Source organism: Podarcis bocagei (genome assembly GCF_964188305.1).
Source record: "Podarcis bocagei genome assembly, chromosome: 2".
NCBI lineage: Eukaryota > Metazoa > Chordata > Lepidosauria > Squamata > Lacertidae > Podarcis > Podarcis bocagei.
Genome location: NC_138126.1, coordinates 52242303 through 52255366, shown reverse-complemented (window position 1 = coordinate 52255366; position 13064 = coordinate 52242303). Strand labels below are relative to the sequence as shown.

At 43.5% G+C, this 13064-nt stretch overlaps 1 protein-coding gene across 5 annotated transcripts in view; it reads right to left on the bottom strand.

Annotated features, from left to right (window-relative positions):
• Positions 1-13064, bottom strand: part of WNT7A (Wnt family member 7A) — a 52442-nt gene that overhangs the window by 15243 nt on the left and 24135 nt on the right. For all 5 annotated transcript variants that reach the window (XM_081177065.1, XM_081177066.1, XM_081177062.1 and 2 more), the window contains exon 3: positions 1038-1309. In XM_081177065.1, the coding sequence (XP_081033191.1) occupies positions 1038-1309 (272 nt within the window). The remainder of the gene's footprint in view (positions 1-1037; positions 1310-13064) is intronic.

Sequence of the window (13064 nt, the reverse complement as noted above, 5' to 3'; positions counted from 1 at the left end):
CTTAGGACATCCCTAATTTCATCAGAGACATGTCAGAGGTATGGAGTTATGCAGCCCCCAAACCAAAGAGATAAATAACTATACAACCTTTAGAAGACATCTGAATGTAGTCCTTTATATGGAAGTTTTTTAATGTTTAATGTTTTATCATGTGTATATATATGTGGGAAGCCACCCAGAGTGGCCAGGGCAACCCCATCAGATGGGTGGGATATAAAAAAAAATAATGTTATTATTGTGGAATAGGACATCCCTATTTTCATTGGAGATATGTTGGAGGGTATGCCATCTTGACTACATGGTCATTCAGGAGAGGCGTCCTGGATTACTGCACTTCTGCAAAAAGGAAACCCCTTTCAGTCCCATCATACCAAAGTTGCCTGTCTTTTTTCTAATGATGCAGAGGTAGATATTTCTGCAAGCAAATAGCATTACAAAAATATGGGACTCACTCCTTCTAGAAAGGTAAACCAAGAAGGATTCCTGCAACAGATTTGCCTCTCACTCACCCCCAGGAAAGAAAGCAGTATTAGGACAGGAAGTAAGCATGCAATTAATTGGTTCGATGTGATCTGCTAGATTCAAATGTTAACAAAGCAGAGTAAGAATTGAGTTCTTACCACACCTGTATTGTAAAGGCTAGCCAAAGAAGCTGCCACATGGTGGGATTTGCCAGGCAATCTAGATTACAGCGTTCATCATTTCCCTCTGTTTATTTGTATATCTACTTGCTTTCTATAAAAAGCAAGGGTGGACTTTAGTATACCCCAAATCCCTCAAATAAATAATGAGGTGGCCATATGCAGTCTAGAAACTTTTAAATGCTAAAACACAGTTTGCTCCATTTTGTTCTTTCTTCCTATTTTATGACTGTAAAGGATCGAGATGCAGAAAACCTTTGACTGGCTGCTGGTCTTGTGAAGTGCAAGTTTGCATACCTTGTGGACCAGCAAGTGACACTGGCTTCAAAGCATATGCACACAAATGTTGCTGCAGACCTGAGGTGGCCATATTCAGAGGTGAGCAAAGGTGCCTACCTTTCGCCCCGCCTCGTTGTTGTGCAAATTCATGAGCGTCCTTGCATTCTGCTTAATCTCCCTTGCGTCCACAAACACTTTGGCGAATCCTATTCCGTATCGGATGTCTGCAGAGCAGCCTCCCCATTTCCATCCTTCGTCTTTGTGGTACTGTCCCTGTTTTTCCTTGTCGCAGCCGCAGTCACTCAGGTTCCCCTGGGTGCAGGCAGCAGTGATTGCATGCGCTACCCCAGCAGCAATGATGGCGTAGGTGAATGCTGCTTCTCTACTACCTGAAATTAGGAGACATTTCTCAGTAAAGGATAGAACATTTGGAAGAACAGGGTAGGGGGTGGGGTGGGGGTGGAAGAGGCTGGAAGAAACTGTGCAAGTCCATGCAGTGGAAATGCTTCAAGGTTATTATTAGACATGCTATAAATATGCAAGGCATAAGCATTTCTTGACATTTCAAAGTCCTGGTCTTTTGTTGATGTTCAGGCACTCCCAACAGAATCAATACACATGCTGTAGTGAAGGCAGTGCATTTTGCCATGTCCATAAAGGTAAAGTTACCAAACCCAAAGCGAATCAATCAGTGCTTAATGATGCAGGTAAGACTGCTGTATCAGAGTGCAACCTTGATTTCACCATGGCTTTCAAAAACCCAAGCACACAGCTTCGGATCAGGCCAACACATGGCCAACGCAAGTGCTGTGCTATGTGTATTCAGGAAACCTTGATGGTGTTGACTTAACATTGGTCATGGTGATGAAGTTCATCCCACAGAAATCCACAGTGTGGATCACCACTTGCATGCTATTTGCCAAGTGCTAGTTGTGAAGGGCGCAGACTTCTCCGCCACACAGGTGTGAACTAGGCAGGTCTAGGACAAACTTTCCGTGAAAATAATCCAAGCTGAATTTTAAATAATGAAGCAGAGTTATTAAATGGCCTCTGTTCTGTGCTTCATCCTGTCATAGTGATTACGAAGGCTTTGACAGCGATCACTAACATCACAGAAGTGTGTTAAGTTAAAAATGTGTGTTTGCACACAAAAACGAAAATCTAGTTTTCACAGCCAAACTAGTCTGGGAATTGTATTTGTTTGAACTTGGGGATCTCACAAAACTACCAGTCCCAAAGATTTCTTGAGTGAGTTCACAACAGTAAAGTTTGGTGTACAGTATATTTGGGGTTGTGGGTGCTACTATTTTCTTTGTTTTAACCTTGGAGACGTTCTAGGACCAGATTGGAGCCATGGGCTGCTGTACCAAAATATAGACTAGGAGAGTATATTCTTCAGCCAAGGGTCCCTGAAGTCATTTTGGGTGAAAAGTTAAGGACAGCCAACTTTTGGTTTCAAAAATGCTAGTATCTGGTCAGTATCCAGGATAAGTCAGCGGCTATAACTTGTTAAACTGCGGCTGGAGCAGGACCAACAGCATAAGCTTTCTTTTTGCTCCTGTAGCTTGCGCTATGCAGGTATAGTGGCCTGAGCCAGTTAGTGTGAACAGGGCTGTCTTAAGCATATGTGGTGCCGGGGTGCAAAGATCCACCTGGCGCACCTCCCCCCCCCCAGGTTGCCCAGAGCTTTTTTTAGGGCGGGCTGGTGAGGCGAGCATGGCAGAGCTGGCCTGGCTGGCCGCCTCAACAACAACAGAGGAGGCCGAGGCGGCGGTGGCAGAAGAGCAAGGCCGGGGCCGGGGGCTGGGGGGGCGGGCAAGCAGAGCCCAGCGCAACAGCAGTTGAGCCCAAGGCAGCGGCGACTGATCGCAGCCGGGTGCCTTGTGTGAGCAGCATGCGCTGGGCGGGCCTCTCAAAGGCCCACCAATCCCAGGCGTGCAGGAGGGCATAGCCGGCTGGCTGCCTCAACACCTCACTCGCCCGCAGAAGAGCTGTGGCCGCCGGGACCACATAACACCGGTCCTGAGAGATCTGCATTGGCTCCCAGTACGTTTCCGAGCACAATTCAAAGTGTTGGTGCTGACCTTTAAAGCCCTAAACAGCCTCCTGTATACCTGAAGGAGGTTCTCCACCCACATCGTTCAGTCTGGACGCTGAGGCCCAGCTCCAAGAGCCTTTTGGCAGTTCCCTCACTGCAAGAAGTGAGGTTACAGGGAACCAGGCAGAGGGCCTTCTCGGTAGTGGCGCCCACCCTGTGGAACACCCTCCCTTCAGATGTGAAGGAAATAAGCAGCTATCCTATCTTTAAAAGACATCTGAAGGCAGCCCTGTTCAGGGAAGTTTTTAATATTTAATGCTGTTCTGTTTTTAATACTTGATTGGGAGCCACCCAGAGTGGCTGGGGAGGCTCAGCCAGATGGGCAGGGTATAAATAATAAATTATTATTATTATTATTATTATTATTATTATTATTATTATTATTATTATTATTATTATTATTATATTCTGACGCGCTCTGCTCCGCTTGGCAGCAGTTTTCGGCTCTTCCCAATCCCTGGACTCCAAATCTCGGCCCTAGACTCTTGGCCTGGCCCCCCTGACGCACCCCTAGCGCCTATGGGTAACACAGCCCTGAGTGTGAAGGAGCTGCACAGGGATCTGGGTGTATAACACAACAGCAGCCATAGCCCAGTTGTCATATTGCTCTCCCATCACCCATCCCACCTTACAGAGAAGCTGTGGTGGAAGCATATGAAATGGAGCACTGGCTAGGCTGGACTTAGCCTGGCACTCACAGCCCATGTGGGTGAGTTCCCCAGTTCAAGCATGCGCACGCAGTCAAAACAATTGTGAATTTTAGTGAAAGTATGTATTGTGAATTTAGTGAATTTAGTGAAAGTATGAGTTCTATATTCGGACAAAATCTGATAAGAAATCATCCTAAATAGCCCTTGTTAGTCAAAGGCTGGGATTCCACCAAATTGTGTGATACATAAACATGCACTGGAGTAAATCAAATGTCTCTGAATTCCTGCTTCAGGTACTATAAGATACTGACAAACGTTTCACAGTTTGGATCATGGCTTCCAACTCATCTCCCTCAAGGACCTTGCTAAGATTATGGGGCACTTTGATGTTTTAAATGGAAGAGGATGCTTCTAAAATATAGTGCTCTCAATTTCCATTTAGAACTATGTCTGGCCTCCACCTTAATAGTGCCTTCCAGCTGTTTTAGACCACAGCTCCCATCAGCCCCAGGGAGTTCTGTGCTAGCTTTGAAGCCTCTCATGTCAGGGTGATGCACGCTGTAAGGTGATGCAGATTTGATGTCACTAGATAAATAACTTTTTTTTTCAACTTCTAAGACAGTAACTTCTGAATAAGAATATTATGGTGAGATGTTTATCAGTATTAACATGAAACCTGGCTAATACACAAAATGGATTCAAATTGTGGATTGATATCCAACTAAGACATTCTCAGAGTAGCTCCAGTGAAAGCAATAGTTAAGCCATTTGATTTCAGTGGCTCTCCTCTGAATATGACTAACATTGGATATTTACATGCAGCCAAGATATACAGTTTAGTCCAGCCAGGGTTGCCATATTTCAAAAAGTTAAAACCAGGACACCCCAGAAGTTGTTGAGCTTTTTATAGGAAGGCCCCAAAATTGTTGAGTCTTTTTTTTTAGAAAACCTCCCAAAATGCCAAAAAAAGCCACGAATTTTCAATTGACTTGCCTAAGATCCAGTGGCGTATCGTGGGTTGTCAGCACCTGGGGCAAGGCAAGTAATTTGCGCCCCCTAACCCGTGGATTTGCACCCCCTAACCCGTGGATTTGAGCCCCCTAACCCGTGGATTTGCGCCCCCTAACCCTAACTCCCAGATGTTGCGCCCAGTGCGGCCGGCCCCCCCTGCACCCCCCACGCTACGCCACTGCTAAGATCCAGGACAAAGCGCCACATTTCAAAAATTCCCCCCAGGCGTCAAATCCACCTTTGAAATCCCAGTAATGTCCAGGAAAATCCCGACGTATGGCAGCCCTAAGTCCAGCTCTCTTGCCATTTCTGATGCATGGCCTTTCTGGCTGAGCAAGCTATCTTCCCCATTCTAAGTTATTGCAAACTTTAAGGACCTAAAATGTTTTGGCACAAATGTGCTATGGTTGGTACTTGAAATTCTTTTCAAACTCTGACCTTAGATAAGTAAATCTTCATAGCTACTTCAAGATACAGTCCCAAATCTCTGGTACTTGTACATTGTGATTTGTAGAACAAGCATATTTCTGATGTTTCTGTTTAAAAGAAGCACCAAACCAAAAAGACTCAGGCACTTTATTCTCAGCAGAATCACTCACCACAAGTGATCTATATATTAATGCTTGTCTATTAGCGGTTCTTCTACTGAAAACATCTACTTCCTTATCATATGCCACAAATAGCTAGCAGCATAATGGATTCAAGGATGACATCAACAAATTCAGTTAATAGGTACCATCATGGCCACTTAGCTGCAGGATATGTATTAATAGAATTGTATACTATCCTTTTTAATGTTTAGTTGTAGTTTTTTATCATTTATATAACTGCATGTAAACATAAGAGTTCTATAGTACTTTAGTAACAGTAAACTTTCCAAGGGGCTCCTTTGTCATGAGAATAATTTATAATTTAAACAGCTCCGAATGTATGAATTTGTACCAGCATATTTCATTTTAGCAGGATGTATTGCAGACTTTGCAGATTACAATTTAGAAGCTCAAGGTTTTACCACTTACATGGGCTGTGACCTTAACTTATTTGTAGCATTGGACAAACATTAAAATGTGTTTGATGGTAAATCCTGTTTATTATATCCCGTCCTTCCCACATCCCACCACAAAAGATGCGAGCAGCTTGTCTTGCCAAATGCAAGGTGGTTCTTTTGTTTGGAATTCAGAAGCAATATGCAGTGGTATCTCTAGTTACGAATTTAATTCGTTCTGGAGGTCCGTTCTTAACCTGGAACTGTTCTTAACTAGAGGCATGCTTTCACTAATGGGGCCTCTTGCTGCCTCTGCGCCTCCGGCACATGATTTCCATTCTCATCCTGGGACAAATTTCTCAACTCGAGGTAACTCTTCCAGGTTAGCGGAGTTTGTAAGCTGAAGCGTTTGTAACCTGAGGCATTTGTAACTCGAAGTACCACTGTAAAACACAAGTGAGTGAGAAGAAGATTTTATTCCTAAACAGCAAACAATATATACATACCAGAGCCGTGCAATCTAAAGCTACCTGGGAGAGTCACTTCATCACTTCTTTAAGGGCTTCCAAGTGGCAGATAGAAGTGCATGTCCCGTATGTATATATTCCTTGCTGTTTAGGAATAAAATCTTCTTCTCACTCAGTTATGTTTTATATTACTTCTGAATTCCAAACCAAAGAACCACCTTGCATTTGGCAAGACACAGCTTCTCAGCTAATTATGTCCCACCCAGCGGAATATTGTACTCCTATTTGACTCTCCGACATCATTAGAAAACATTGAAGTGGAAGTAATAGTACTTCAGAGATAAGTAGGCCAAACATCTTAAGCTCTCTAGCAAAATTGGGATAAGCCAGTTCTAATGCTTGTGATCATGAAGCACTATTGAGGGGATGAAACTGAAGACTAATGCAAGAATCATTTGACTTCTGAATCGCAGCTGAAAACAGCACAAGCAATAGTAGCATATGCGTAATTGTGGCTTCCTGCAATCATGACATGACTTTATTTCTGAAGCAAAAGTATACTATAGCAAAAGTATAGCAGCATTTATTCTGTATGTATATCTACAAGATTTGTTATCTAACTATAGAAGAATGTCCTTAATGCATGTAAACTCTTAGATGAAAATAATCAGATGAAAATTAAATGATGGAAGCTCCATTAGAAGCATCAGCTGATACCTTCAGAGCAAACTGACAAAGTAGAATGTATGCTTGACTCCGATTAGGGACAGATAGATTCTGTCCTTTGAAAAGAATGGTAGAATCCTACACACTAAGGGTTGGAATCCTACCATGTCATACACAGAGTAGATCTATTAAAATCAGTGAACTTACACCAGTCTGATTATGAGTTCATAGGATGCAACCCTATATACATGCCACCTATCAAATCACACAGTAAAAACAATCAGAAACAAATAACAACAACAAATATTAAAAACTGTCGTTTTGGAATCACATGAGGCAACATAGGGTTTTATTTTTAATTTCGGAAGGTGTGGCACTTGACTGCACTAAGTATTCAATGTAAGCACAAATGGTAGTACTAGAAGCCAATCATGTTCATTTAATTCCTCTCTATAGTTTCAACAGCATGGATATTATCCTCTGAAGCATCTACTCTTGTAGGTAGCTTCATTAACAGTGGAGTCTGGGATTTGCTTCCAAGTACACATGCATAGGTTTGAATGGTCACGCCTTTCCTTCTTCTGCCCAGTATCTTTTGGTGAGATGACTCTCCTGCTATCCTCATCTAGCCCTTCCACATGCCCTCTCGACTGTGCTCCCTCCCAACTCATGATTCCAACTCCACTCTTCTTTTCTACCATCTTCTTGCCATCAACATTGCCCTTGTTAAGATCTCAGATTATCTACTTATTGCCATACTTAAAGGTCTCTTCCAGGGGTGCCATCTTCAGAAGAACATTGAGGGGGCCTGACATGACATCGCTCTGTGCCCAACGCTGCGTTCAGCCTCAACAATGGGGAGGGCAGCACCCTCAAAATAAATGGAGGGGACCCAAAGAGCCTCGGCCCCCAGGAACTGGCACCTATGGTAGTTATAGTTACTATTACTATTATTATTAATGAATCCATTAATGAATGAGGCACCTTGAAGAAATTTGCAATGTAATGGCACCTATGAAACAGTTCCATATATCAAAACAATTGCATACAGAACCAATAAAAACAAACAAACAATTATACATTAAAATTCATTTAAAATAACACGTACTTAAAATCAACACAGATCCAAAACAAATACCAGTTGGGATAAAGACTTTAGAAGGCTTCGTTGTTGTTTTTATTTTGATTATATATATTGTGGTTTTTATGTTGATCTTTTCTGTGAACCGCCCTGAGACCTCCGGTATAGGGTGGTATATAAATTCAATAACAACAACAACAACTAACATTTTTAGCAGGTGCCGAAATGCAATAGAAGAGGCTGATGTGCAATTGGAGGGAGGCTTGATCCGGACACTATGTGAAACAGACCTTTTATGATAGTACAGTGGTACTTCGGGTTAAGAACTTAATTTGTTCTGGAGGTCCGTTCTTGACCTGAAACTGTTCTTAACCTGAAGCACCACTTTAGCTAATGGGGCCTCCCGCTGCTGCTGCACCACCGCACGACTTCTGTTCTCATCCTGAAGCAAAGTTCTTAACCCGAGGTAATATTTCTGGGTTAGTGGAGTCTGTAACCTGAAGCGTCTGTAACCTGAGGTACCACTGTATCTGCAAGATGCCCTTTCCTGCAGAACGCAGTGATTAGCTGGGTATGCATAGGGCTAGACTATATTTTATGCATCCTGGTACCAAGCTGATTGGGTACCAGCACCTTGAACAGAACCCAGCCGCTAATTGGCAGCCAGTGCAGTTCCATCAGCAGTGGCCTAAGTCAAGTGAGCAGTGAGCAATCAAGCTGCAACATTTTTGCAGCTTCCAGATCAGCTCATAGACAGCCCCACATACAGAACATTGCAGTAATCCAATCTGGAGGTTACCAGTACATGGATGACAATTGTTAGGCTACCGCAGTTCAGAAATGCCCATAGCTGTCTTGCCAACCAAAGCAGGTAAAAGGCACTCCTAGACACTGAGGTCTCCTGGGCCTCCAGTGACAGACCTGGGAGCATGCCCAGACTACAAATATGCTCCTTCAGGGGGAGAATGACCCCATCCAAAGCAGGCAATTGCCCAGTTACCCAGACTCAGTTGACCAAGCTCTCCTGCTTGCCTCCGTGCCTTAATTTTTCAAGACTTCATTCTTAACTCCTTTTCCTCCTACCTGTCCGACTGTTTATTCAACTTTTCTATTGGGGGAAAGCTCTCCTGTCTCTGTTGGGATCACTTGGTATTATGGGCTGTGTGCTTCTCCCCCTCTCTCCTTGGGTTTCATGAAATTAGAACAGCTTTCAATACCCCTGTATGTATGCTGGTGAGTCCCAGCTGTACTTGGACCCATTTCCCCTTCCAGTCTGCCTGAAATAGTCACTTGAGTGTTTCATGGACATCTCAATATGTCCAAGACCAAACTCTTCATCTTTTCTACCAAGACTTCGTCTCCTTGTTCACTCTCCATACATCCAATAAAGTTCACCATTCACCTGGTTAAATCAACCACACAGCCATGGCTTGATCTATTATTATTTTATCTCATTTGTTCCTCACATATAATTAGTTGCCAAGTTGTGCCACCTGGGCTATAGTCTTCAGTTTTTCTATCCCATTCAGTTCCCTTTGACATGTATCCCTCAGTGTCATTGGAACCTTCCAGAATGCATGTGCTACACGTGATACAGATGAAACTGACAAAGGGTCTTGTGCCACAAATGCATTCTTTTGAGTCTACAAAAAAAAAGCTTATACCATAACAAAATGAGAGAGTCTTCAAGGTGCTACTAAACCATTATGTGTCTGCTGCAGCAAAATAAACAAATACAGTTACCATTCCAGAGAAGGTACAGAGGGTATCTGCATATTTATTTCTAATGAAACACTACAGGCCCTGAAATATAACTTTGCATTGTACAGGTTTCTATTAAATTAATTCTTTGTACCAAATTTAAGCCCTTCAACCTTTGTTACCTGGGATTCTTGCAAAACAGCCTTGTTTTTATACCTGCAGTTCAGCTGACATGAGCATGAAAAGGGAAAGCTGCCTACCTTTGTGTCTGAATATTTATGGCTGCCTCATGTCAGTTAGAGAAATGTGTCCTGGAGTATGAAACTAGAGGGTTTTACCAAACCCATTCTATGTTATAAATCTAGCCTTTGAATGTTGAAGTGGATTTAGCCTGCAAGAGTGTGTGTGTGTGTGTGTGTGTGTGTGTGTGTGTGTGTGTGTGTTTGTATTCACTTCTGAACTGTCAATTTCACATGTCACGATTTTGTGAGAAGATCAACATGCCCTCATCTTCCAGAGCTCAGAACAGCTCTGTGTCTTATGTTAGAGCATGGGTAGGCAAACTAAGGCCCGGGGGCCGGATCCTGCCCAATCACCTTCTAAATCCGGCCCGCGGATGGTCCGGGTATCAGTGTGTTTTTACATGAGTAGAATGTGTCTTTTTATTTAAAATGCATCTCTGGGTTATTTGTGGGGCCTGCCTGGTGTTTTTACATGAGTAGAATGTGTGCTTTTATTTGAAATGCATCTCTGGGTAATTTGTGGGACACAGGAATTCGTTCATTTTTTTTTTCAAAATATAGTCTGGCCCCCCACAAGATCTGAGGGACAGTTGACCGGGCCCCTGCTGAAAAAGTTTGCTGACCCCTGTGTTAGAGATAAAACGTTAAAGGTAAAGGGACCCCTGACCATTAGGTCCAGCTGTGACTCTGGGGTTGCGGCGCTCATCTTGCTTTACTGGCCGAGGGAGCTGGCGTACAGCTTCCGGGTCATGTGGCCAGCAGGACTAAGCCGCTTCTGGCAAACCAGAGCAGCGCACGGAAATGCCGTTTACCTTCCTGCCGAAGCAGTACCTATTTATCTACTTGCACTTTGACGTGCTATCGAACTGCTAGGTTGGCAGGAGCAGGGACCGAGCAACGGGAGCTCACCCCGTCATGGGGATTTGAACCGCCGACCTTCTGATCGGCAAGTCCTAGGCTCTGTGGTTTAACCCACAGCGCCACCCGCATCCCTGTTAGAGATAGCAGTCCTCTATTTAAAGTGTTGTCAGAGGACAGTCCTCTATTTAAAGGGCTCTCTGGTCCAAATCTGCCTTAAAGATAAGAATCGTACGAAGAGAGAGCAGGAGGGACATTGATGGTCAGCCCCCATCTTGGCATAAATTCTCACTATCCATTATTTCTCTGCAACAAAAGTTTTTCTTTTTTTTAACATGCACACATTATATATGAACTCTCTACAAGCTGAGTTAATGGTAAATCAAATTTGCACAGAGTAGTAACTAATTCCTTCAGCGAGGCCACACCTCTGAGTCAGCTCTCCAGGAACTGGCCTCCTGGGACATAGCTGTTCCTCTTAAATGGGCCACATGCCAGCTGCTTAAGTGAAAGTGCATACATTACAATATGTAAAAGGTAAAGGTAAAGGGACCCCTGACCATTAGGTTGAGTCGTGGCCAACTCTGGGGTTGTGGCGCTCATCTCGCTTTATTGGCCGAGGGAGCCGGTGTACAGCTTCCGGGTCATGTGGCCAGCAGGACTAAGCCACTTCTGGTGAACCAGAGCAGCGCACGGAAACGCCGTTTACCTTCCTGCCGGAGCAGTACCTATTTATCTACTTGCACTTTGACGTGCTTTCGAACTGCTAGGTGGGCAGGAGCTGGGACCAAGAAACGGGAGCTCACCCTGTTGCAGGGATTCGAACCTCCAACCTTCTGATTGGCAAATCCTAGGCTCTGTGGTTTAACCCACAGTGCCACCCGCATCCTATATTGCAATATGTAAATAGATACAAATCCAGTAGGTGCCTCGTGGCTTTTCCTTTTTTCTGAAGTGTTGTTTGTTGTCTTTTATTAGCTAGATCAGGGGCACTGGCTCCAGGGGCCAATGTTGAGGGAGCAGAGGAGGCTGTGGTGATATAGTCCCTTTAAGATTAGCTTGCAGGTTGTGTGGGACTTTGTTAGAATTCCTGGAATACTGAGCCTCTCATTAAGGCCTCAAGGCCAGTGTCGAATGGTAATCAAAGACATGTAATGGGAGCAGGTGCCAATATTGTTGGGCAAAAGGGGTGAACGTCCATAGTCAGAGTTTCCTTAAAACTTGGGTTGGGGCGAGCATAAGGAGCTCTCAGCATGGACGGTCGGTGCCTGTTCGGATCTTAGAAGGTATTTTGCGTAAGTGTTTCAGTTAGCTAGCTAGGATAAGATAGTTTTGTTATTTTTTAAGCATCCGAGCAGTCTTAATCTCTGTAATCATTTGAAGATTTTCCTTTTTACAGAGTTTTGTTCTAATAAAGTTTCTTGTATGTTTTTATGGAAATTGGTCTTGCTTGAGTTTCTAAACCTTCCCATTTTGACTACACTTTTCAAAGTGAATCATTCATCACAGAGGCCAAGCTTGAGAGAGGAGCTGTCAGCCGTTGAGGCCAGGCATACGTGACATTGCATGTGTGCGTTGCACACACATGTGACATCACACACGTGTAACATCAAGGTTCCTCCATCTTTGGCATAAGCTGGCACCTCTGTGCTAGACTATATTTGCATGAGGGCTGCAGTCCTAACTAGAAGTAAGTCCCACTGAATTCAGGTAAATTAAAAAATTGTCCAGTAGCACCTTAGAGATCAACTAAGTTTATTCTGGGTATAAGCTTTTGTGTGCATGCACACTTCTTCAGACACCACACGAAACCTTATACCCAGTATGCACATGAAAGCTTATACCCAGAACAAACTTAGTTGGTCTCTAAGGTGCTACTGGACAATTTTTTAATTTTTTAATTTATTTCGACTACGTCAGACCAATGGGGCTACCTATCTGAATCCTGAATTCAGGTAAGTGAGGTTAGGACTGCAGCCTTAATCCTCTTCTTACAATGAATTTTAAAAACCAGTTGAATGCAGTGCTCCTTCTTTTTCTTTTCATAAGAAAAGGCTAATGCTGCAGTTTTAAAAAGGACTCGTATGTGGTTAAGTGGCAGAAGTAATTCCAACTATCCAGCACACGAAGAGCAAAATATCAGATAGGTGTTAAACTTGCCCTCCCTGATGTCTGAGTAAGGGAAGCTATATAGAATTACAAGTTTATCCTAAACAGTGAAATCAGCTTCATGAGAAAGGCTACAAACCTAATTCTGTTTACTTGGGAGTAAGGCCCTCTGAATTCAGTGGGACTTACTTCTGCATAGACATGGTTCGAATGGCAACCTTAGATGGCTTTGTGATCGGCCACTAGCCACTTAGTTTATTTTGTCTTTCAGGAGCT